Source organism: Nannospalax galili, unplaced genomic scaffold (assembly GCF_000622305.1).
Source record: "Nannospalax galili isolate Female #2095 unplaced genomic scaffold, S.galili_v1.0 scaffold291, whole genome shotgun sequence".
Lineage (NCBI taxonomy): Eukaryota > Metazoa > Chordata > Mammalia > Rodentia > Spalacidae > Nannospalax > Nannospalax galili.
The window spans coordinates 3,229,707-3,255,280 of NW_008330588.1; the positions used below are offsets into that span (position 1 = coordinate 3,229,707).

At 40.9% G+C, this 25,574-nt stretch overlaps 1 protein-coding gene across 4 annotated transcripts in view; it reads left to right on the top strand.

The window, feature by feature from the left end:
- Ppp3cc (protein phosphatase 3 catalytic subunit gamma) overlaps positions 1 to 25,574 on the top strand; it is an 84,478-nt gene that overhangs the window by 41,468 nt on the left and 17,436 nt on the right. For all 4 annotated transcript variants that reach the window (XM_017802643.2, XM_008850439.3, XM_008850443.3 and 1 more), the window contains exons 5-10: positions 6,858 to 7,003; positions 9,365 to 9,504; positions 16,163 to 16,240; positions 16,323 to 16,417; positions 21,171 to 21,296; positions 22,383 to 22,454. In XM_017802643.2, coding sequence (XP_017658132.1) covers positions 6,858 to 7,003; positions 9,365 to 9,504; positions 16,163 to 16,240; positions 16,323 to 16,417; positions 21,171 to 21,296; positions 22,383 to 22,454 — 657 coding nt within the window. The remainder of the gene's footprint in view (positions 1 to 6,857; positions 7,004 to 9,364; positions 9,505 to 16,162; positions 16,241 to 16,322; positions 16,418 to 21,170; positions 21,297 to 22,382; positions 22,455 to 25,574) is intronic.

Sequence of the window (25,574 nt, forward strand, 5' to 3'; positions counted from 1 at the left end):
GTTTTTGAGACAGGGTGTCCCTGTAGCCCCAACTGGCCTGACTATGTAGACCAGAGTAGCCTCCATCTCACAGAGAACTGCCTGCCTCTGCTTCCCATGTGCTGGAATTAAAGATGGTACCACCTTCTCCTGGCTTCGATTTCTTTTTTGTTACTAAGTTCCTTTATAAGGAAGGCAGAATTCTACCTTTGCCCTGAGCATTTTTCAGCTAGGCTAAAGAATTAAATTGACATAAGAGAGAGCAAGAAAGGAAAAGCACAAAGTGTGAAAATAACATGACACGGACTGCATGAGAATTGAGCTCTCACAAGTATATTGAATTAGACAAATAGTCCTACATACTGAAAAAATAACTAGATTACATGAGGGGGCTAGAAGATAAGAGATAGTTTTTGATTAAAAACCTTTTTGTGCCTTTAATCCAAGCTGTTGGGAGGCAGAAGCAGGTCTGTGAGATCAAGGCCAGCCTGGTCTACATAGTGACATCACATAGGCTGAGACTAGGAAGGCCCTGTCAAAAACAAAACAAAACAAAAAATAAAAGCTGACCCAGGTGTGGTGGTGCATCCCTTTAGTCCCAGCACTTGGGAGGCAGAGGCAGGTGGATCTCTGTGAGTTTGAGGCCAGCCTGTTCTACATAGTAAGTTCCAGGACAGCTGGGGCTACAGGGAGACCCTGTCTTAAAGACCTAAAAAATAAAAAATGAGTAAAAGCTTTAATGATGTTGAAGATTGAATGCATAGCTTTGTACATGCTTACATGTATCCCTACTGAGCTACAGCCCACCTGGTAAGTTATTTTAACGTGCTCTGCCTAAAATTCTTTGGGCCTAAATCTCCTGTCCTTGATGACAATAGTGCTATTCTTCCCTTATCAGGAGGCATGTTTTACATGAGAATTTCATCTCTTGAGGATTTTGTTGTTTGTTTTTTTTGTTCCTTCTTTTTTCCTTTGAGACGGGTGCTCATACAGCACAAGATGGAGTCAAAGTTGCCATGTAGCTGAGCAAGTCCTAGAACTCCTGACCCTCCTGCCTCTACCTCCAGTGCCAGGATTACAGTCAGGAGCCACCACACCTGGATCCCAAATGATCTTTTTGGATCTGCTGTTTTCCCCAATGCCTTCAGCACAGATAGTCAGTGAGCCAAAGTGGCATATTCCTTTGTCCCCTGTGATTCAACCACACCCAGGTAGGACAGCATATTTTTTTTTTTTTTTTTTGTCCTTTTGAGACAGGGTCTTCCTGAGCCCCAGCTGGCCTGGAACTAACTGTGCAAGGCCTTGATTTCACAGAGATCTGCCTGCTTCTGCCTCCCAAGTGCTGAGAGGTGTGTACCACCATGCCCAGTATAGGACAGCATGTTCTTAACTCCTTGGTTCTTCATATGAAGGTGTGGCTTGATCTCCAAAATATATTAATAGGTAGAAAAAGCAAGATGAGAAGAGTCAGTGTCTGCTGTGTTTGTGGAGAAAATAACAATGTGCAAAGAGAACAGCTATCCTTATCTGCATGTGTAGGCACGTGCCATCTTTGGGAAGGCACTCAGGAAACTAGTAATACTGATTGCCTGCAAAGCAGGGAGAGCAGATACTGTGTATGCTTTTAAAACTTTTTAGGACCAGGGAGATGGCACAGTGAGGTAAATGCCCTTGCCATGCAAGCTTGATGACCTGAGTTCAGAGCCTCAGAACGCATGTAAAAAGCCAGGTGTGAAGGTGCATGTCTGTAATCCCAGCACTCCAGTGAGATGAGAGGCAGAGACAGGAGAATCCTCCAGAAGCTCACAGACCAGCTAGCCAGGAGTACACAGTATGGTAGCAAATGAGAGATCCTGCCTCAAGCAAGTTGAAGACCACCATGCCTAGCAGGGTATGGTGTCCTATAAATAGTGCTGGCTCTCAAAATTGTTCTCTTGGAATTATGTTAAAATTTGTTCAGTTGCCATGCGTGGTGATGCATGCCTGCAGTCCCAGCACTTAGGAGGTGGGTCAGGAAGATCAGCCATTGATGGTCGTTCTCATAGTAGGTTTGAGGCCAGATTGGGTCATATGAGACCATGTTTTAAACCCAAAACATAAAATAAAACTTTTGTCATGCTATATATATATTATTGGTACTGGTTAAAACTCAGATCCTGCCAGGTGTGGTGACCCACACGTTTAATACTGGTACCCTCTGTGAGATTGACGCCAGCCTGGTCTAAATTTTGAGTCCAGGCTAGCCGAAGTTAAAGGGAGATCCTGTCTCAAAGAGATAAAACAGGGAAGGGCTAAGGATATACAAGCCAAGAATGCCATGAGGCACCTCTCTTGCCATTTTGTGTTGCTGTCGGGAAGTCACAGGATCTATATTGAGTGTGGATTTTGCAGTGCATCTGAAAATGGGGGGCGCCCACTCTTCTATAAATAACTCCCCACCCTATGCTCTGTTAGCAAGCCCAATAAACTCATTAGGATTTAAAAACAAACAAACAAACAAACCAGACCTAATAGAAACCTTTGTTATTCTACCACAGTTGACCCCATGTTGGCAAATCTTTTGGTCTTTGATTTCTTATTCCCCCTTATATATTTTAATGTAACCCTGCTTCAATTTTTTCTGGAAAAATGTGTTAAAAATTGCCTCTCAGCCAGGCGTGGTGGTGCACGCCTTTAGTCCCAGCACTCAGGAGACAGAGGCAGGCGGATCTCTATGAGTTCAAGGCCAGCCTGGTCTATATAGTGAGTTCTAGGACAGGCTACAGGGTGACCCTGTCTCAAAAATACAAAGAAAAAAAAAAATTGCCTCTCTTTGGAATAAAAAAAAAAGATAAACAATCAGATCCTGTGGCTGTAATATAGTTGCTTGTACTTTAGAGAAGTTTTGCTTTAGAATGTAGATCTTAATTTTTTCATGAATATGAAACTCTGTGTGTGTGTGCGCGCGCGCACGTGTGTGTGTGTGTGTGTGTGTGTGTGTCTTTTTGAGACAGGGTCTCCCCAGCCCTAGAACTCACTATGTAGACCAGGCTGGCTTTAATCTCACAGAGATCTACTTGCCTCTGTCTCTGGAGTGCTGGGCACCACCACGCTCAGCTGAATATGAAGCTCTTAAAATCAGGTGATTTAATCATTGAGAATTATATATTTGGATATGCATATTCTAGAATTGTTAACTTAAAAATAATGGTTAGAGCTGGGGATATGGCACATGCTTGTAATCCCAGCACTTTGGAGCTGCTAGTTTGAGGCCAGCCTGAGATTTATAGCAAGACCCTGTGTTGAAAATCCAAGGGCTGAAGATGTAATACTATGCTAGAGTGCTTGCCTGGCATTTGTAAGGCCCTGGGTTCAAATCCCAGCACCATGATTAAGAGGAGTTTGGGAGGGTGGTTAAGAACATGAATATGGGGCCAAAGAGATGGCTCAGCCATTAAGAGCACTGACTGCTCTTCCAGAGAACCCAGGTTCAGTTCCCAGCACCCATGTGGCAGCTAACAAGAGTCTGTAACTCTAGTTCCAGGGGATTCGATGCCCTTCTGGTCTGTGTGGGCTTTGCACACAGGCAAAACACTCATACGCATAATAAAATAATTTTTTTTAAAGAAACTTAAGTCAGGGGTGGTAATGCACACCTTTAGTACCAGCACTCCAGAGGCAAAGGCAGGCAGATCTCTGTGAGTTGGAGGCCAGCCTGGTCTATATAGCAAGTACCAGGCCAGCTGAGGCTACAGGGAGACCATGTCTCAAAACAAAACAAAACAAAACAAAAAATCCCCCTAAAAGAGACATGAACATGTCTAAGTTCTGCCATTTATTAGCTTGCAGTTCTGGGCATCAGGCCCAATTTCTTCAGCTTTTAGACTAACATGGAATAGTACATACCTTATAGGGATCCTGTGTGGGCTAACGTTCACATAGTACCTACCTATTGTGTTGCTAGACATGATATATTTTGCATTTTCAGCTCCCTTCAATTCTCAAAGCATTCTGACTCATAGGTAGAACTTATCATTCTCTTTTTATGGTTGAGAAATCACAGCAGATGATTGCTGAAGGTTCCAAGCTAGGAAACTGACAGATCTGAGGGGTAAACTGAGGGAGTTAGGTCATATACCATCTTCCTGTCCACCAGGCTGGGACAAACACATGGCTAGCTCACATATGGGTACAGTGGGAGATGTCCAGAAGTTCCAGGAATAATATAATAATTTTATGAAAAGATATGTACTGGGCTGGCGAGATGGCTCAGCAGTTAAGAACACTGGCTATTCTTGCAGAAGACCTGGGTTCTAATTCCAGCACCCATATGGCAGCTAACAAATGTCTGTAACTCCACTTCCAGGGGATCCAACAGCCTCTTCTGATCTCTGTGGGCATTGCATGACACAGGTGCACTTACCTACATGCAGGCAATACACACATATACATAAAATAAAAATAATAAATAAAATAAAGTAAATAAATTTAAAAAATGATATGTACTGATGGGGGTGATGACCCACGCCTTTAATCCCAGGCTGAGGCAGGGGGATCTCTGTGAGTTCCAGGCCAGCCAGGGATACAAGGAGAACATATGTCCAAAAGCCAAATAAATAAATAAAACAATGTATTCATTAGGGAAAATCAGGAAAATGGAGATTAAATAAGGTTATTGATACTGTCTTCAATCTAACTCTTCAGGGGTTAGATTGAAAAAATTAACAGCTAGTAACCCATTTTGCTCACACAGCATGAATTTCTTCTTGCCTAATTTGATTTCTGGCTTTCATTTTAGTTTACAGAATGGCTTAATACACTGTATTTACTGTATCTCCCCAGATTTGCCATCCTTTTGGAAGTCAGCTAAGAAATTCTTTTGAGTTAGGGTTGAAAGGAGTGTTATCAATACTAGATGATGTTATGGAGCATGAAGTAGGAACTTAAATTCTTACCTGTATTCAAACTTAGGACTCTACCAGAGAAATTCCTGTTGATGGAGGCAGCAGAGGGAACTTAGGCTTTGAGAGTTTTTCGAAGAAATGTCCAGCACTGGCCAGAAATTAAAGGATTTTTGTATTTTCTTTCTTTCTTTCTTTCTTTCTTTCTTTCTTTCTTTCTTTCTTTCTTTCTTTCTTTCTTCTTTCTTTCTTTCTTTCTTCTTTTTTCTTTTTCTTTTTGAGACAGGGTCTCCCTGTAGCCCCAGCTAACCTGGAACTCACTATGTAGACCAAGCTGGCCTTGAACTCACAGAGATCTGCCTGCCTCTGCCTCCCAAGTGCTGGGATTAAAGGCATGTGTCACCACGCCCAGTCTTTATATTTTCAATAGACTTTATACCCCATGTTGGATCTACTTTTGAAATAGTCAGATAAGAATATAACTATAAAGAGATAAGAGAGCTGCATAAGATGTGGTTCTTGCTCACTCTGAGCTTGTATTAAAGTAGCATGTCCTACTTGGGCATGGTGGTTTAATCCCAGTACTCAAGCAGATCTCTTTGAATTTGAGGTCAGCCTGGTCTACATACATAGCAAGTTCCAGAGGCTACAGGGAGATCCTGTCTGAAAAAGACCAAAAAAAAAAAAAAAAATCATGTGCTATAAAATAAATGCTCCTAACTGCTATCACAGTAATATAAAAAATTCTGAAAAGTTAACCCACATTCTCACCTAAAAAAACCCAAACCTGGATGGCTCATTATTGGCCCAGAAGAGAAAAACCATGGTATTCAGGTATGGAAGGGTTCCTAACTGCATGTGGTCCCTCAGTTTACACTTTCCCTTAAGAGTCTCATCATTCCTACAGTCTAGGCGCCACAGTCTGGTCCAAATTAGGATTCATTATCCTTCACTTTATTCACCAAAACCAAGGCCAAGGCTCTGATACTGAAACATGAGAGGAGGAGGAGGTGTACAGGGCTCATATGCCTGTCTGCATGTACCATGTGTGGTCTTCTTTACCAGCACACACTCTAAAGCACAGTTGACTTTGAAACCCAAGGCCAAGTGTAAATATGTTTTCTGTTCCTATGAGAAAATACCTAAGGCTGGGTAGTTTTTTAAGAAAAGAGATTTGTTCAGCTCAGTTTTGGAGGTTCAAAGGCATGGCACTAGCATAGACTCCATACTGCTAAGAACTTCATGTTGGGAATATGTGCAAAGGAGAGATCACATAGTAGCAGGAGATCAAAGACTAGGGAGGACCAGTCTTCATCTCTTATATATTTACTTTTATGTGTATGAATGTTAGGCCTGCATGTATACAGTGGCCATAGAAGCCAGAAGGCAGTGTTAGATTCCCTGGAATTGGTTACAGATGGTTGTTAGTTGCCATGTGGGTGCTGGGAACCAAACCTGGGTCTTCTCCAAACACATCCAGTGCTCTTAACCATATCTCCATCCCACTTACACATCTTAAAAATAATGAGCAAAAGGTTACTGATTCTGAGACAATGATTGATATTGTGGGAATTGTTCCACGTGGGGTAGATGAGGGAGCCACTCTGCCTTAGAAGCCTCCTGTATCCCTTGTAAATGCTTCACTGTCAGAACTTCAGGGTCCTAAAAGGACATACCCAGTGATGAGTCATCACCCTCAGAGGAGCTCTAAGCCATATCCTTGCCAGGTAGTGATGTTGCCTAATAAGACAGCTGACAACCAACTGCCTTATCAGGTTTCCAGGGCAACAAAGCTTGGAAAGCTAATCCAAGGTCACACTTGCCTTTAGAAAGGGAAGGAGATTTATTAGCTGTTATCTACAACTTTTCAGAGGTGGTTTTGTGCTTTTCAAATTTGCCTGAAATGAATGGCTTTTGAGGTGGCATCTTGCTGTTCTGACTTACATTCTTTTTCATGTATAATGGCTTTTCATCCTTCAACTTTTCATTTTTTGGCAGGTCGGATCAAATACTCAGAGCAGGTGTACGACGCGTGCATGGATACATTTGACTGCCTTCCTCTTGCTGCACTCTTAAACCAGCAGTTCCTCTGTGTACACGGAGGAATGTCACCTGAAATTACTTGTTTAGATGACATTAGGAAAGTAAGTAAGCTTTTGTTATTTTCATAGAGTATATTTTAAATTTTGGTGTTTTTTTAAAAAAATATTCTATTTATTATTTTTATTTTATGTGTATGAGTGTATTTCCTGCATGTATGTGTCGTGCAGTGCCTGGGGAGGTCAGAAGAGGGCTTCGGATTCCCCTGGAACTGGAGTTAAGGACAGTTCGTAGCCGCCATGTGGGTCCTGGGAATCGAACCCGGTCCTCTGCAAGAGCAGTCAGTGCTCTTAACTGCTGAGCCATCTCTCCAGCTCCTTGGTTTTTGCTTTTGTTTTTGTTATTTAAATTGTAGCCAGCCAATTAATGCATCTTTAACTGAGACTGAAAAAAATACAATCAAAGTAGGAAACAGAAATTAACCACAGTCTTCTTTTTGTAGGATAACTACTGTTAATGCTTTGAAAATCATACATTTCTAATTTCCCTCTCTCTCTCTCTCTCTTTTTTTTTTTGGTCTTTTTGAGACAGGGTCTCCCTGTAGCCCCAGCTGTCCTGGAACTCACTATGTAGACCAGGCTGGCCTCAAACTCACAGAGATCTGCCTGCCTCTCCCTCCCCAGTACTGGGATTAAAGGCATGTGCCCCCACACCCGGCTCTCTCTCTTTTTTAAAAAAACTTTCAAAAATTTTTTTTATTAATGGGCTGGAATGTTGGCTCAGCGGTTAAGAGCACTGACTGTTCTTGCAGAAGACCTGGGTTCGATTCCCAGCACCCACATGACGGCTACAAACTGCCCTCTTCTGACCTCCTTCGGATTTCCCTGGGACTGGAGTTAGGGACAATTAGCTGCCATGTGGGTGCGGTCTTCTGCAAGAACAACCAGTGTTCTTAACCGCTGAGCCATCTCTCCAGCCCCTAATTTCTCTTTTTAAAAATTAAATCTTACTGGTTAAAAGAATATTACTCTTATAGTATAACTCTGAAACTTCCTTTAATTTTTTTTCTTTTTTGGCCTTTTTGAGGTAGGGTCTCCCGGTAGCCCCAGCTACCCAGGCTGGCCTCAAACTCAACAGAGATCCGCCTGCCTCTGCCTCCTGAGTGCTAGGATTAAAGGCGTGCACCACCACGCCCAGCTTAGTTTGTTTGTATTTTTGAAACAGGGTTTCTCTGCAAAACTCAGGCTAGCCTTAGAGTACAGATAATCCTCTTGCCTCATGAGCCACCAGCCCAGCTTTGAAATTTTAGATTATGTTGCAGTGTTCAGGGAAAGAAACCCTGGTTCTAATTCCAGTCCTGCCATTAATTGTGGAACCTTGGCCAAATCCCTTAACCTTTCATTACATTTTCTTTGTAAAGTGAGGAAGTTGAAATGGATTCTTTGAGGACTCTGCCAGCTCTGAAATCCATTGACTTTAGAATTTTAAATGATCTAATTAGTTGTTCATTTGCCTTACATGGAGACTATTTTTCTAAGAGTCTGTCTTCATGTTTGCAAAGAGGACCAGGCTTGCTCATCCATGGTGCCTCACATGGTACCTCCTCCAAACCCTAGCCATTCATTCAATGCTCTGTGATAGATACAAACTTAAGATTTTTCTGTTCATAGAACTGTTTTCTCTGAGTGCATAGCAGTCTCTGCAGGGTGAGAGAGTGTAACTGTCTTGGCTTTTCTGGTGTCTTTAAGATATCTGGCATTTCTCTTTTAAATAGCAAATTTTGGATTTAAAAATTCTGAATCAGTTGACTTAATGAAGAACTCCCCTTTTACTCAGCAGAAGTCCTCTTTTTGACACTATTTGTAATTCTTGGGATTTTAATGTTTTTAACTAAAGCAGCAGTGACTAAAATGTAAGTGAATAACCAATGTTAACTACTTCTCCATCAAATGGTGGAAGGGATAAAAATCCTTTACCAAAAAAAAAAAAAAATCTCTATTGGAATGAAGTAAGCAAATTACAAAGCATTCTTGCTCTCCTATGACATTGGTTCCCATTGGCAACTCAAATGAACTTCAGACAGTCTTTCTAAAGTACTTTATGGTGGTTGATTTCATATTCAAATTGAATGAGTCCTGCATTTAGATTAAGTTGTGGTCCAGGGGTGGTTGCTCTATGCCTTTAACCCCAGTACTCCAGAGGCAGAGGCAAGTGGCTCTCTGTGAGTTCCAGGCCAGCTTGGTCTATATAATGAGACCCTGTCTCAAAAAAACAAGATTAGCTTATAAGGAGGTCCCTGTCTACAGTATGGTTAGATGGCAGGAATAGGATAATAAAACAGTGTATCTGAACTTTTTAATGTTCATTTTCTTGCGAGAACATAGGTAGAAGGGGCATGGCCTGCCTGCTTCCGAGACCTTTTGCTTTTCTGATTGCTTTCTCATTTGGTTTTGTGTATCTTCTAGTTAGATAGGTTTACTGAGCCTCCTGCTTTCGGGCCAGTGTGTGACCTGCTTTGGTCGGATCCCTCGGAGGACTATGGTAATGAGAAAACCTTGGAGCACTATACCCACAACACCGTCCGAGGGTGCTCTTACTTTTTCAGGTAAGCTGATCCTCAGAATAGGAGATTACAAAAGAAACTGTGATCCATTTTATCCTATTTTATGTTTTTTTTTGTTTTTTGTTTTTTTGTTTTTTTTCCCCTAGAGGGTCTCCTTGTAGCCCTAGCTGGCCTGGAACTTGCTTTGTGGACCAGGCTGGCCTTGATCTCAGAAATTGACCTGCCTCTGCCTCCTGAGTGCTGGGATTAAAGGTGTATTCCAACACATCCAACACTGCATTTTATTTTTTTTAAGAATTATTTTTTATTATTTTTAATTTTGTGTATGGGAGATATGTGCAGGTGACTAGGTGTCTTCGGAGGCCAGAGAGGAGAGAGGCTGGATCCCCTTGAGCTGAAATCACAGGTAGTTGTGAGCTACCATGTGGGTGCTGGGAACCAAACCTCAGTCCTCTACAAGAACAGTAAGCATTCTTAACCATCAAGCCATCTCTCCAGTGAAATTATTTTAAAGTGGTTTAGATAGCAAACACGCAGTTTGTGGACTTCTGTTTACTTTCTCCCCCTCTCTCCTCTCTTCTTTTCTCTTTGTTTTTCACGTCCCTTTCTCAACTCCCCTTCCCTCCCCCACTTTGCTTCATTTTTGGTGCTAGAGATTCGACCCAGGACTTCACACAGGCTAAGCAAACACATGTTTAAATCCTTAATAGCAAAAGACTCTTATTTAATATTTTCTGAGACATTATACAATAGGAAGTGTGATGCACCAAACATAATTAGACATTTTTAAGTACTTAGATGTTGTTGTTTAGGTCTAAATGATCCAAATTATTTGTTCCTAAACATCATCTATATACTTTAAATTTTTTATTTTATGTGTGTATTTGCCTCTTTGTATATATGTACCACGTGCATGCCTAGTACTCGTGGAGGCCAGAAGAGGATGTTATGAGCTGCCATGTGGGTGCTGGGAATCGAACCCAGGTCCTCTGCAAGAGCAGCAAGTGCTCTTAACCACTGAGTTATCTCTCCAGCCCCTTATCCATATACTTTTATAAAATATTAAATGAGGAGCTGGGCGTGGTGATGTGCACCTTTAATCCTAGCACTCAAGAAGCAGAGGCAGGTGAATATCTGTGAGTTCAAGGCCAATCTGGTCTATATATATACTGCCAGGCCAGCCCGAGCTACACAGTGAGACCTTGTCTCAAAAAATATTAGATAACTTGAATCTTTTCTTAGAGAGTCAGTGGGCCCTGAGACAGGGGAACCCTATTATGTTTTGAAAACCTCTCCATCTTTTGGAACTGCTGGTATAGTCAGAGCTATAAAAAGAACAGGACATTGAGATCTAAGCCCAGGACATTTCCTGGAATTTGACTGTTGTCCTAAAACTCACATGTAAGTTTTCAGTGTGGTTTGCCACTTAAAAAAGTAGACGGCTTGAAATATTAACTTTTCTTTTTTTGTCCTTTTGAGACAGGGCCTCCCTGTAGCCCCAGCTGGACTGGAACTTGCTTTGTAGACCAGGCTACCTTTGATCTCACAGAGATCCACCTGCCTCTGCCTCCCAAGTGCTGGGATTAAAGGCATGCACCACCACATCCAGCAAAAATATTAACTATTTTTAATTCCATTATTTTATCATGACAAATAGTAGTCCCCTAAAAATCTGTCAATTGGCTAAGATAATGAATTTATTAAGTAAAACACACATATACACAAGATGTCTCAATTTCGCTATTAATTTTAACATTTTTAAAAACTTTTTATTATTTTTATTTTATGTGTATGCGTGTATTGCCTGCATGTAGGTAAGTGCACCTGTGTTGTACAATGCTAGCGGAGGTCAAAAGAGACTGTCAGATCCTCTGGGACTGGAGTTAGGGACAGTTACTAGCTGCCATGTGGGTGCTGGGATTTGAACCTGGGTCTTCTGCAAGAACAACCAGTGTTCTTAACTGCTGAGTCATCTCTCCAGCCCCAATTTTAACATTTTTTAAAATAATCTTTTTGCATTCTTCTCCTTCAACTTTTTTAGGGATTTAGTGAGACCATTTATCTTTTCCTTTTTTTTTTTTTTATATTGCTTAAAGATAGGCCAGGTGTGGTGGTGCATGTCTTTAATCCTAGTCCTTGGGAGGAAGAGGCAGGCAGATCTCTGTGAGTTCAAGGCCAGCCTGGTCTACATAGTAACTTCTAGTCCAGCCAAGGCTATATAGGGAGATCCTGTCTCATAAAAAAGGGGGAGGGGGCTGGAGAGTTAGCTCAGCAGTTAAGAGCACTGGCTGCTCTTGCAGAGGACCCAGGTTCAATTCCCATCATCCACATTGTGGCTAACAACCATCTATAACTCCAGTTCCAGGGAAATCCAATGCCCTCCACCTCTGCAGGCACTGCACAACAAGGGTACACTTACATACCTGCAAGTAATACACTCATACAGATAAAAAAAATTATTAATAAAATAAAATTTAAAATAAGAATATAATATTGGTATTATTGTTGACTGAATGTCAATTGATACAGTTTCTCTGGTCAACTTGGAAATATCTAATTTGTCAATACATATGACCTTTGATCCCGAAATCTTTCTAAAACTTCATCTTGGAGATAGACAGTGAATACCCATACTCAACTAAGATGTGCTTGTAAACACAAATCAGTCCTCAGAGAGCTTTTACAAATGTCACGGACCTGCGTTGTGTAGAAGAACAAAAAATTTTGAGTTACCCCGTAGTCATGTTCCTGGCGGAGGTTAGCTAGACAATGCTCAGCTTCTTGTTTTCGCTCTCATGGTATGAACAACAGTGTGCTTTCTGTGGTCTGTTTAGTGTGACATTGTTATCTTACATTCTTGTTAATGATGCTTTTCTACTTTTTAAAAAAAAAGTCTTATTTATTATTTTTATTTTTTGCCTGTGTTATATAAGTGCACCTGTGTTGTGTAATGCCTGAAGTCAAAAGAGGGCGTCAGATTCCCTGGAACTGGAGTTATAGACGGTTGTTAACCACCGTGTGGGTGCTGGGAATCAAACCTCAGTCCTCTGCAAAAGCAATCAGTGCTCTTAACCTGTGAGCCTTGCTCCAGCGCCACTTTTCCACTTTTTGTCAGTGATTGATTTCACTGTTCAAAATAGCACTCAAGCTGAGTGCTGAAGTGTTGTCCAGTGCCCTCGAACACAAGACAGCTACAGTGTAACTTACAGAGAAAATGCATGTGTGCGCGATAATCTTTGTCTGGTGTGAGTTGTGTGTTATTGGCCGTGAGTTCAATGTTAATGAATCAGCAGTATATTCCAGGACAAGGTCCTTACAGAGAAACCCATGTGAAACAGAACTATGGATTAATTGGTTGCTGAAAATGACCAAAGGTGCCTAGGAACCTAGTGCTAAATGGTCCCTAGGAATAATGTCTTATGACTATTCATGAATTCACTTTTTTTGGCCTTTTTGGGACAAGATCTCCCCATAGCCACAGCTGTCCTGGAATTCACTATGTAGACCAGGCTGGCCTTGAACTCACAGAGATCCACCTGCCTCTGCCTCCCGAGTGCTGGGATTAAAGGCGTACGCCACCACACTGGCTTATTTTTTTAATTTTAAATGTTTTTGTTTTTTTATATGTGTGAGTATATTGCCTGCATGTAGATAGGTGCACTCGTGTCATGCGGTGCTTGTGGAGGTCAGAAGAGGGTGTCAGACTCCCCTGGAACTGGAGTTACAGATGGTTGTTAGCTGCCATGTGGGTGCTAGGAATCGAACCCAGGTCCTCTGGAAGAGCAGCCAGTGCTCTTAACTACTGAGCCATCTCTCTAGCCCCCCATTTTTACTTGTGTGTGTGTGTGTGTGTGTGTGTGTGTGTGTGTGTGTGTGCATATGTGCCACAGCCTACATGTAGAAGCTCAAGGATAACTTTGTGGTGTTTTGGGTTTCTTCTACCTTTACGTAGGTTCTGGGCATTAAGCTTAGGTTCCCAGGCTTGCATAGCAAGTACCTTTATCTGTTGAGCCATATCACCAGCATCTCTGTGTGTATTTGACTTTAGTGATTTTCAGTCCTTTCATGTTCAGCATCTTTTCATTTTGACTTGAAGAGCTTCCTTTGCTGTCCTTGTAAGGCTGGTGTAATGATAGCATATTCCCTAAGCTGCCTAGGACAGTCTTGGCACTCCTTCATTGTAAAGGATGTCTTGTATCAGGCCTTTAAAACTTCAGGTGGCACTTTTTTTTTTCTTTTTAATAATTTATATATTCTGTCCCCTTCTGTCCTATCCTACAAGGTTTCTGCCCAGAAATCCATTGATAATCTGATGAGAATGCTCTTGTCTTATGGTTAAGTGCCTTTTCCCTGCTTTAAAACTTCTGTTTTTCACTTTTGGTAACTATAGGCATCTTGATTTGAGACTTTTTGCATTTTCTTATTTGAAGGCCTTTGGGCTTCTGAATTGAAATGTTCTTTTTCCTCCCTTGATTTGGGAAATTCTCAGCATTATTTCTTTAAGCATACACACATCCATTTTTTTTTTTCAGACAGTCTTGCTGTATCACTCTGGCTGGTCTCAAACTTGCAGCAATGGTCCTGCCTCAGCCTCCTGTATACTGGGATTGCAGACATGTTCTACTGTGCCTGGCTTTGTAGTCTTCATGTTTGTTTGTTTGTTTGTGACAAGATCTCACTATGTTGTCCCAAGTGGCCTGGACTCACTATATAGACCATGCTAGCCTTGAAATGGTAGACCTCTTCTTCCCTAGTGTTGGAATTGCAGGTATGCACCACCATGCCAAACTGTGTATTCTCCTTTTTGAACTCCTATAATATTAACATATGCTTTTGCTTAATGCTGTCCTATGAGTCCCATATACTTTCTATACGTGTTCTTTTCTCTTTTTGTTCTTGTAGTTGAGTGATTCAAATGATCATCTTTGTTTCAGTAAAAATCTTTTCTTCTATATAACTGATTGCTGTTGAAGTGTTCTCATTTTTTTCTTGACTCTTCATGATCCATAGTAGACATACATTAGTTTCTTTGCTTCCAAACGATCAGTTACTTCCTCTCGTCTTTACTTTGCTGCTGCTGGGTCCCTAGACTGATGGCACTGCTCTAGGATCAGGGTTGAGCAGGGCTAAAGCCAGATCACTGGGGCCGTAGTAAGGTCCATGGTTGCTACTGAGGGCATAGATAGGCATGTCTCCTGTCATAGCTTTGATATGATAAAACTCCCTCTGGAATGCAAAAAAATCAGACTCAAGCTGATTGAGGTCTGCATTTGGACCTAGTCAGCAACTCTGTTACCAGGCGTATGGACAAGCATGGATCCCACCAGGCCTCTAGTCACAGTGGAGTGGGACTTAGGCTTGCTTACAGTGTTGCTTCAGGTTCACCGTTAGGTCTCATTGGTAAGTCACCAGCGGTTGTAGCTCTTCCCTGGGTCCTTAGTAGATGGGCCTACTGGCAGCACTGTAGACAAGCAGAGGATCGGAGCTAAGTTAATAGAGGCCTAGGCTGCTTCTGGTCTGCAGCTAGATGGCTGGTGCAGGGAGGGGACTGCCTTTTCAAAGTGGCCCTCCTTGGTCTTGGCTTTATGAAGATTTCACAACCTCCTACCTCATTCCTAAGGCGTCCACAAAAGTGCCTCTTATTCTGTGTATCGATGACAAATAGTTGTTTCTGTTTGGGGACAAGAGCTGGGCACTTCCCATTCTGCAATCTTAATAATAACGTCACATACAGTCTATCTGAAAAGTAAATTTTTTTCAGTTGAGTATGAGAAAGTTGCCCCCCCCTTTTGTGCTCTCCCTTCTTCCTTCCCTCCCTCCCTCTGTCCCTCCCAAGGTCTCATGCACCCTAGGCTGGTCTTGACCATCAACTTGTGGTTCTCTTGCCTCTACCTCCCAAGTACTGGAATTGCAGGTGTACGAACCATCCCTGGCTTATGTGGGGCTGGGGATTGAGCCCAGGAAACAAAGATTTAAAAAAATAAACTAGCCAGGTACAGTGGCACATGCTTGTAGTCCCAGCACTCAGAAGGTAGAGGCAGGTAGATCTCTATGAGTTTGAGGACAGCCTGGTCTACATAGAGAGTTCCAGGCCAGCCTGGGCTATATAGTGAGGCCCTGTTTCAAACAAATAAAAACTAATTGGCATCTATATAATTCTAGGATAATTTTATATCCTCCAACTTATATTTTCTGGCTCTTCCTATTTGTCATTCAGAAAGGTAACAGTAATTGGAATATTCTAGGAGTAGATGCAGATATCATTAGAATAGGGCCATCCTTAGTATTTATAGCTCTTCCTGAAATATTCTTGCACAGTAGCATATTGATATCAGTATTACATATAAAGCTAGATTATTTTTCTAAAGGTTTAATGATGGAAGAAAATCATGTACTCATTTTGTAGCACACATGCTACTGTGGTCCTTTTTATATCACAATAACAAGAAACGTTTTGATACCTTATCATTAGTGTTATGAGTTAAGACAAAGACATTAAAAGATGAGGAAGCTCTTTCTGTTGTAGGGTGTCTGCTATCTTCATGTTTGATCTGTAATATATATTACGAGACAAACCCACTGATTCTTAACTTTTAATAAAATTTCACTGGTGTGTCGTATCTATAATCTTAAAGCATTAGCTTTTCCCTTTTCTCCTATTACAGTACAATTGCTGTAATTCTGGACTTTTCTTTTTCAGTTACCCTGCAGTTTGTGAATTTTTGCAGAACAACAGTTTATTATCAATCATCAGAGCTCACGAAGCCCAGGATGCTGGGTAAGTAACATTAAACTTACTTGATATGTTTGCAGAGAATCCTTTTACTATCCAGACAGATGGTCTCTCTTCTCTCTTCCAGGTACCGAATGTACAGGAAGAGCCAAGCAACCGGCTTTCCGTCACTTATCACAATTTTCTCTGCCCCTAATTACCTAGATGTCTATAACAATAAAGGTAAAATAGCCCAGTGATGTTTGAGTTTGAATTTGTGAGTAAAGATGAACTCTAGTTTAATTTTGTTGTATTTTTATTCTTGTGTTTATTTCCTTTTATTCTTTGGTGCTGGGGATTGAACCCAGGGTATTGAGCTTGCCAAACATGTACTCTACTGTGGGGCTCTACCCCAAGCACCTATTTTTAAACAAAATCTCAATCATATAAAAAGATCTTGGGTGTGTGGTATAGCTCTGTGGTAAAGCATGTGCTTGCATGTGGAAAACCGTAGCTTTGATCTCTAACATTGTGCCCTGCCCCCCCCAAAAAGATCAAAAGTGCTTCTCTCTCTCTCTCAATATCTCTCAATCTCTCTCTCTCTCTCTCTCTCTCTCTCTCTCTCTCTCTCTCTCTCCCCACCCCCTCTTCCCTCTCTCCCTTACTCTTGTTTATTTGGAGACAAGATTTGCTGTATAGTCCAGGCTGGCCTTAAACTTGGGATCCTCCTGCCTCAGTTTCCCAAGTGCTGTGATTACAGGCAAGCACTACCATACCTAGCTCAAAAATATCTTTGTGTTTTGTCTTGCTTTTTTGGAGACAGGGGTCTCCCTGTAACCCTGGCTGGCCTAGAACTCTCTGTGTAGACTAGACTGGCCTCAAACTCACAGAGATCTGCCTGCCTCTGCCTCCCAAGTGCTGGGATTAAAGACTTGCACCACCACGCTTGGCCACAAAAGGAGCGCTTAATTGAAACAAAGGTCAGTAAATTTAGAATTTAAGCCACTGCTTGGCCTTCATCCCCTAAGAATTAATTTCTAGGAGTTACGTGAGCAGAGTAGTTTTGCACCTGTGAGTCAGAGTAGAAGAATTTCAGGGTCATTTTAGAACAGTTGGCCTGAGTTACTGACTTTGATGAATTTGTTTATAACACTACCTCAAAAAAGTTACCATTTGGTGGTGGTTTATTTTGCTTTTGGGTATTTTGAAACAGGGTTTCACTGTGTAGCCCAGGCTGGACTCAATTTTACCATCCTTCTGTGTCAGCCTCCCACGTGTGGGATTGCAGACACCCACAGTTACACCTGGCTCTCCATTTAGTGTTTTATTGTTTCTTCATTATTTAGCTAATTTTGTTCTTAAGAAACAGTGTAGATAGAATGAAAATGTATAAAAAATCAGAAAAGAAAAATCTTCATTTTAGTCCAAGTCATAACAATAACTAACAGTATGCCTTGGGTGAATCACGTGATCTTTCTAAACCGCAGTTTCACATTATCAGGAAGATTGGATATGCATATGCATTTTGTTTCATAAGATCTGCTTCTGAGAGTTTATCCTATCAAAGCCTTTTTTAAAATTTAAAACTTTTGTGATTCATAGCTCCCAAGTTTTCTATCAGGACATGTGACCTACCCAAAACTTCATGTCTCTATAATTATTTTGTCATTTATAAAATATGACTATAAAATAATTGGGCTCTTTAAAAATAAGCATGCCAAAAGCAAATAGATCCAGATGAGTATTGTCCCTTCAGAGTGGTTCGTTTGGCAGCTAGACGCATATTCCAACAGTGCGGTCATTGTTCAAACACATTTTTGGAACTCCTCTTTTGGCATTGCCTTCAGAGTCTGCGACACATTCTTTTGATTATCCTCAATGATGGGAAATCTTCGTCCTTTGAGGGTGGATTTGATTTTTGGACAGCCAAAAGTCATTCGGAGTCAAGACTGATAAATAAGGTGAGTGATTGAGTTCAATGACACCATTTGGGGTCAGAACAAGGTATGATTATAAGGTAATGAGACCGATTTTTCTCGTGTTGCTTGTACACTGGCTCTGGAGGCAGTTCCAGAGGAGTTCCAGAAGTGTTCTGAGTAATGGCAGCATCTTTGGATTCATTGTGTGGCCAGGCAGCAGGCTGTGTTGAAATGCTCACCGAGCTAGGAGTCTCAGTTCCTAATCTAGTCCCGCTGCACTTCTAAGTGTCCATGGACCAGCTCACTTCTCTTGCTCTCAGCTTATCTTTAAGTGATCTGTCATATTGAGTTGTTGAGATAAGTTGGAATCATGAAAATGAATACTAAAGCATTTTTAAATCGGCAAACCGCTATAATAAAGTAATATTTTGTTGTTAAACCACTATAATAAAGTAATATTTTGTTGTTGTGCCTGGTGTGATGACAGCAAAGGACCACACTCATCTGATATGTAAGGTCTCCTGTGTTTGTGATTGGTGTTTCCTAAGTCTCATTGCTTTATAGTCATACCTTGTATATGAAGTTGGGGAGAGAAGTTTCAAAGAGGTCGTAAAATTCTTAATACTGACTCTGTTTAAAGTGAACTCTAGGATGGCACATGTCATCTAAATCTGATTACTGTGGCCTTCAGGGGCTTATCTTTTTTCTTTTTTCCCCCTGGTGCTGGGGTAAGAACCCACAGCCTCCCTCTGCTAGGCAAGTGCTGAGCCTTGCACTCTACTCTTGCACTCTAGCCTTTGTCAGTCATTCTTTGAAAGCATTTAGGTTCTCTTGGAGCCTCACTTCTCATCTTTCTCCAGCCCTCACTGTACCACAGTGCTCTGCTTCTCCCTTAGTTTGTTCCTATTTTCTTTTTCCTAATACTCCCAATATATTAGCAACTTGGTTTTTTTCTTATCAAGTGTATGTACTTAATTGTTAAACATCTTCAGGGGTACCATGTGGCCCTGTACCTCATATTTGTGATAAAGATTCCCCCTTCTCCACCTTAAATGTCATCATTGAGAGCATCTATTCAATACTCAGTGGACTTCCCAATTGCTTAGCCGAAACATATGCGTTCATCAGTGCTCACTAAACAACTGACCGACTGCCAGTTCACTGTTTGCCCCATTCTAATCTGGTTTTATTGTTGATAATTCTTGTTTTTGAGACAGGGTTTCACGTAGGGCCTGGAACTTACTACATAGCTGAGGATAACCTTGAACTCCTGATGCTTCTTCCTCCCCCTCCCAAGTGCTGGGATCACAGGTGCATGGCACCATTACCAGCTTTTACTGATTATGATTCAGTAAACGTTTAAAGCTACAGTCCATTCTGCCTGGATTTTCTGACAGCTTTGACATAATAAGTAACTTTATTTCTAAAAAAAATTTCATTTATTTTGTGTGTGAGCTCCAGGGATTGAACTCAGGTGGTTAGGTCTTGGTGGCAAGTGCTCTTATCCATTGAGCTGTCTTGCTGGCCACCTAAATAACTTATTTTTCTTGTTGTTTCTTGAAAAATTTGTATCTTGAACATATTTTTAGAAAAAAGGCAGACAAATATAGTATCTGCAACAGTTCCCAGGGAACTTGTGAATACGTTACTCCCTAAGCAAGTTTAGGTCACTCCCAGACAAGTGCCTCTTTAAGGTGAAAAAGAACGCTGTCACCCTTTTCTTTCTTCTACTGTTGCTTTGGGGTTTTTGTTTGCTTGTTGTTTTTGTTTCTTTAGGTAGAACCCAGACTGGCTGTGAACTTGCTATGTAGCTGGCAATGACCTTTGAGTTCTGACCTCCTGCCTCTACCTCCAGAGTGCTGGAATTAGCAGGCGTGTACCATGCCTTACTTATGTGGTGCTAAGCCTCATGCTTGCGAGGCAAGCACGCTACCAATGGAGCCCCCTTTTGAGTAATCTTTAGGCTCATTGGTACCAAAGGTGTTCTCAGTTCCACTGAGGACCTGAAAGATCTTCAGTTACAGTTTTTTAGAGTCTTATTCCTGTCTCCATTGGGAACATACCCCAAAGCAGGTTTTCATTGGTTTGGTTTTTTTTGAAAGTCTCACTATGTAGCCCTCACTGCCTGGAGCTCACTATGTAGAGCAGGCTGGCCTTCAGCTCACAGTGATCTGCCTGCCTCTGCCTCCTGAGTGCCAGAATTAAAGGTGTGTGCCACCACACCTGGCTACCAAAGCAGTTTGTAAGGTCTCTCTCTCTTTTTTTTTTTTGGTCTTTTTTGAGACAGGGTCTCCCTGTAGCCCCAGCTGTCCTGGAACTCACTATGTAGACCAGGCTGGGCCATGAACTCACAGAGATCCGCCTGCCTCTGCCTCCCAGGTGCTGAGATTAAAGGCATGGGCCACCACACACCACGCCTGATAGCTTTTAAATTCTTAAAGAAACCCAGTTTGGCATAAGTAGGCATGCAAGTGTATGAAGTCGTTAATGTTAAATATTTACAGATGCTGACAATATACTGTGAAAAGAAGAAACTGGCATTTTTAAAATCTACTGTAGGAGAGATTTTGTAATCTACTAAACATTAATTATAAATTGCTCCAAGTTTACAATTTGTAACCCCCATTGTGAATTGGTAGCTGGTATTTATACATTCCTGGCTGTGGTTAATGACTAGCAGAACAGGCTGTGCCCATTTGATGAATGCTATTTGCCCTCAAAGGGGAGCTGTGATTGTAACAGTTTGACCAATAAAAGGAAATTACGGGGAAGTTTTCTGTGTGTTGAATCATTAGACAGTTAATATGCAGCAAACCTTTGGTTTCAGAGCTCAGTGTCTTTTGTGCTTTTATTTATTATGTGAACTCCTCAGATACCTTGTCCCCTGTAATAATTCCCAAGAAAATGAACCATGTAAAATACTTTAAACTCTTCCAACTGCCCTGACCCTAGCCCCAAATTGGCAAATGGAAAGTAGGTCATTGACAATTCTGCACAATAGGGTCACGTTGGACAAAGCACTCTGGTTGCTATACCATGTTCTTCTGTGCTCAATTTTCTTGCTTTTTACTTTTTAGCTGCAGTGTTGAAATATGAAAACAATGTCATGAATATCAGGCAGTTTAACTGTTCTCCACACCCCTACTGGCTCCCAAACTTTATGGATGTTTTCACGTGGTCTTTGCCCTTTGTTGGAGAAAAAGGTAAGCGAATGGCAGTGTTTATCTGACCAGCTGTCCCAACTGAGCGCCAGACATGTTTACAGTCTACAAGCCCCTAGTGTTCAGAAGGGCTTCTCCTAGTTATCAGAAATGTGTGCTCATCTTGTTTGTTCTCTACAAAGATTTTATAAATGATTATTTATTGTTATTGTGTGTGGCCACGCATTATGTGTTTATGCGCATGATAAGGGCGGGGTGCACATCAGAGGATAAACGTGGAGTTGTTCTGTCCTTCCACCTTTATGCGAGCTTGGAATGCAATTCAAGTCACCAGGCTTGTACAGGAACATCTTTACCCACTGAGCCTTCTTCAGAGATTTTTTTTTTTTTTTTTTTTTTTTTTTTTTTTTTTTAAAAAAAAAAAAGAGATGGGGTCCTCCTGTAGCCTCAGCTGGCCTGGAACTCACTGTGGTAGAACAGGCTGGCCTTGGATTCACAGAGATCTGCCTGCCTCTGCCCCCTGAGTGCTGGGATTAAAGGCGTAGGCCACCACGCCTGGCTCTACAGAGATTTTTAAATGACATTAATTGGTTTGTAAATGTTAGTTCTAGTCTATTGTAATTTTCTTATCCTAAATATCAACTTAAAGCAGCTGTCCTACAATCAAGATGTAAAATAACATGGTCCCTAAACCATTTCCTAGGTGCTGACTTCAGTGCTAAAAAGAATTATACAGGGTTTGTTGTGCTTAGATTTTATTTGTACAGCTACACAGGTAAGTTCTACAAATAGAAAGCAAGCCTCTTGGACAAAGGCCTACTGTGACTCCTTTGTAAAATGGGAAGAAGTTGTTCATGAGCATATCTGAACCAAACATTTGAACAGCAGTCTAATAAAATCAAGCAATTCTACAATAGACTATTCAGATTCTAGCCTTTTATTGGAACAAGTAATCTACCTTAATTCTCTCCAAACCTGATGGTCTACATTAAATGCTACTCTTTGTAACTATTCATAGTATGATGATAAATGGTTTCTATCCGTTTTTATTTAGCATGTGTTTTATTTACATATGCACATTTGAACAAACCCTACTAACAGTGAATTTTGGACTGTTTTGTCCTGTAGTCACAGAGATGCTGGTTAACATTCTCAACATCTGCTCTGATGATGAACTGATCTCCGATGATGAGGCAGAAGGTAAAGTTTTCCTCATTTGAACTAGAAACTAAGATGTCTTCATTGGGATTTAGTTTATTTTGAATTTGTTTTTGTCTCACTAGATAAGAATTATGTTCATTATAAAAAGGTAAAGTGTGAAAGATATAGGAAACCACAAATAAGAAGAAAATAGTCACCTGTATACTCCCATATTAATGTCCACTGATAATGTCATGCTACAGATACACACACACACACACACACACACACACACACACACAAATACACACACACATACACATACTGTGTTAGCTTTGTCTTTGCATGTATTTTTTTTCTTTTTACTTTTCTTACTTACGAAAATGAGGTTATAGGCTGGAGAGATGGCTCAGTGGTTAAGGACACTGACTGTTCTTGGAAGACCCGGGTTCAAATCCCAGCACCCACATGGCAGCTAACAACTGTCTGTAACTCCAGTTCCAGTGGATCCAACAGCCTCTTCTGTCCTCTGCGGGCATTGCATGACATGGGTACACTTACCTGCATGCAGGCATAATAATCATACACATAAAATAAAAATAATAAGTAAAATATTTTTAAAAAAACAAAAATGAGGTTATGTGATGGATGTGTTTTCCCTTTTTTTCTGTAGTCTACTTTCTCATGGTTACATAGCTGTCCATGTTGACCATTCATTGTACTAGCCAACCACATGCTGTGGATATTAGATTTTTTTTTCCAATTTTAACTTTTAAAACCTTTACCAGGGAGCTGGAGAGATGTCTCAGCAGTTAAGAGCACTGGCTGCTCTTGCAGAGGACCCGGGTTCAGTTCCCAGCACCCATATGGTGGCTAACAACTGTTGGTAACTCCAACTGGAATTCAATGCCTTCTGATCTCTTTGGGCATTGCAGGACATGGGTGTACTTACATACATGCAGGCAATACACTCATACACATAAAGTAATAAATAAAATAGAATAAAATAAAAAACCTTTACTATTTTGAAAATTTCTGTAGATAAACCTTTGCACATTCTTTAACAACCAGTCTTTGTTATGTGCCTGAAGCGTGCCAAATACTACTTAGGCACATGTTTTCGGTAAACTCAGATTATATTGTAGGGAAGACAAACAAGAAATAAATATAATTCAGGTGCTAAGCTATGCTTTGAAAGAAAGTAATACAATATTAGAAAATTAAGAATAGCATTTTCTTGATTATTTTTATATATTAGATATTTAGAAATTGCATATGCATACCAGTACTGTTTGTTATACGTGTTACAGTCTATGTATGTATGTGTGTATGTATTTATGTATTTGCAATGCTGGAGTTAGAACCTAGGACACTGTGCAAGCTAGACAAGATTCTACCATGGAGCTCTGTCCTCACCCTGAAAATTTTAATTTGTGCTTTTATGATCACTAATGAACACATTTTTCTTGTGTTTATTGATCTTTTTTCTCTTTTGTGATGGTAATTCATATCTGTTACTGGTTTTTCTACTAGCTTATATGTGTGTATACACATATTTTGTTGTGTGTGTAGCTAAGTGCCTCCTCCTCACCTCCTACATTTCTCTGACTATAGATTAGTGTGTTGACTTTAGTAAGAATTCAATTTAAAGTCTTTTGTGGCCAGATGGGTTGTGAGAGGTTTGATCTGAAACATAGGCCCTAACTTTAGTCTGAGGATACAAAGAATTCTGGAAAGACAGTGGTCACATGATCACCAACCATTAGTAAACTTTCTCTGAGACAGTTCACTCAGTTATTCAATAAAGAATTGTGTGGTCTAGAGTATGTAGCTCCCATTGGGAATCTATGCTTCAGATTCTACATGGAAGGTCATGAACTGATGGGGTATAACTTGTGAGATCCTTTTTCTTTTTTCTTTTTTTTAAATTTTATTTATTATTTTTATTTTATGTGTATACGTGTATTGCCTGCATGTAGGTAAGTGCACCTGTGTTGTGCTATGCCCGCAGAGGTCAGAAGAGACTGTCAGATCTCCTGGGACTGGAGTTAAGGACAGCTGTTAGCTGCTGTGTGGGTGCTGAACCCAGGTCTTCTGCAAGAACAACCAGTGTTCTTAACTGCTGAGCCATCTCTCCAGCCCCCCTTTTTTCTTTTTTAAAAAGTATTTATTTTGTGTTTCCATATACATAAGGATATGGGTGTGGAGGTTGAGGACAACTAGTGGGAGTTGGTTCTCTCCCCACCATGTGGGTTCTAGGACTTAAACTCAGATCAAGCTTGTCAGCAAACAGAGCCTCATGAGCCCCATGAGTTCCTTCGTTGAGGTAGAAGATCACTGTATGGAACCAGTTCTTGAGGAAATTTGAATGAAAATTTTAAAAAAGAAGAAATTAAGTTAGGGAAGGTAAAATAATGTGAAAGACTGATCTAGTAACATTTATTTTCAAATCTAAATAGAAATTGAAATTACTAAAAACTATATGTGTTAAGAAAGAATTCTTGGGTGTCTGGAGAGTTGACTCAGCATTTCGGGCACTGACTGCTCTTGCAAAAGATGTAGGTTCAGTTCCTAAAGTACCCACATGGTAGCTAACGACTTTTTGTAAAATCACTTCTAGGGGATCTGATTCCTTCTGGCTTCCATGGGCATTGCTCACACATGGCACACTTATACACACATGGGCACAAAACTCATATTCAAAAACAAAAATAAATAAATATTTTTTTTAAAAGGAAAAAATTATTGGGTTGGCAAAATGATTCAGCCAGTAAAGGTGCTTACTGCCAAGCCTGACAGCCCGAGTTCAGTTCCCAGGACCTGCATGGCAGAAGGAATTAATAAACTACAAGTTGTCCTCAGACCTCCACACACATGCTGTCCAGACACACACAATAAATAAATAATAATTGTAAAAAAAAAAATTTTTAAAGCAGGGCTGGAGAGATGGCTCAGCAGTTAAGAGCACTGACTGCTTGTGCAGAGGACCTCGGTTCGATTCCCAGCACCCACATGGTGGCTACAAACCGTCCTCAACTCCAGTTCCAGGGGAATCTGAAGCCCTCTTCTGACCCCCATGGCATTGCACAACACGGCAATACACTTGTACACATAAAATAATAAATAAAAGCTGGGAGTGGTAGCACATGCCTGTAGTCCCAGCACTTGGGAGGCAGAGGC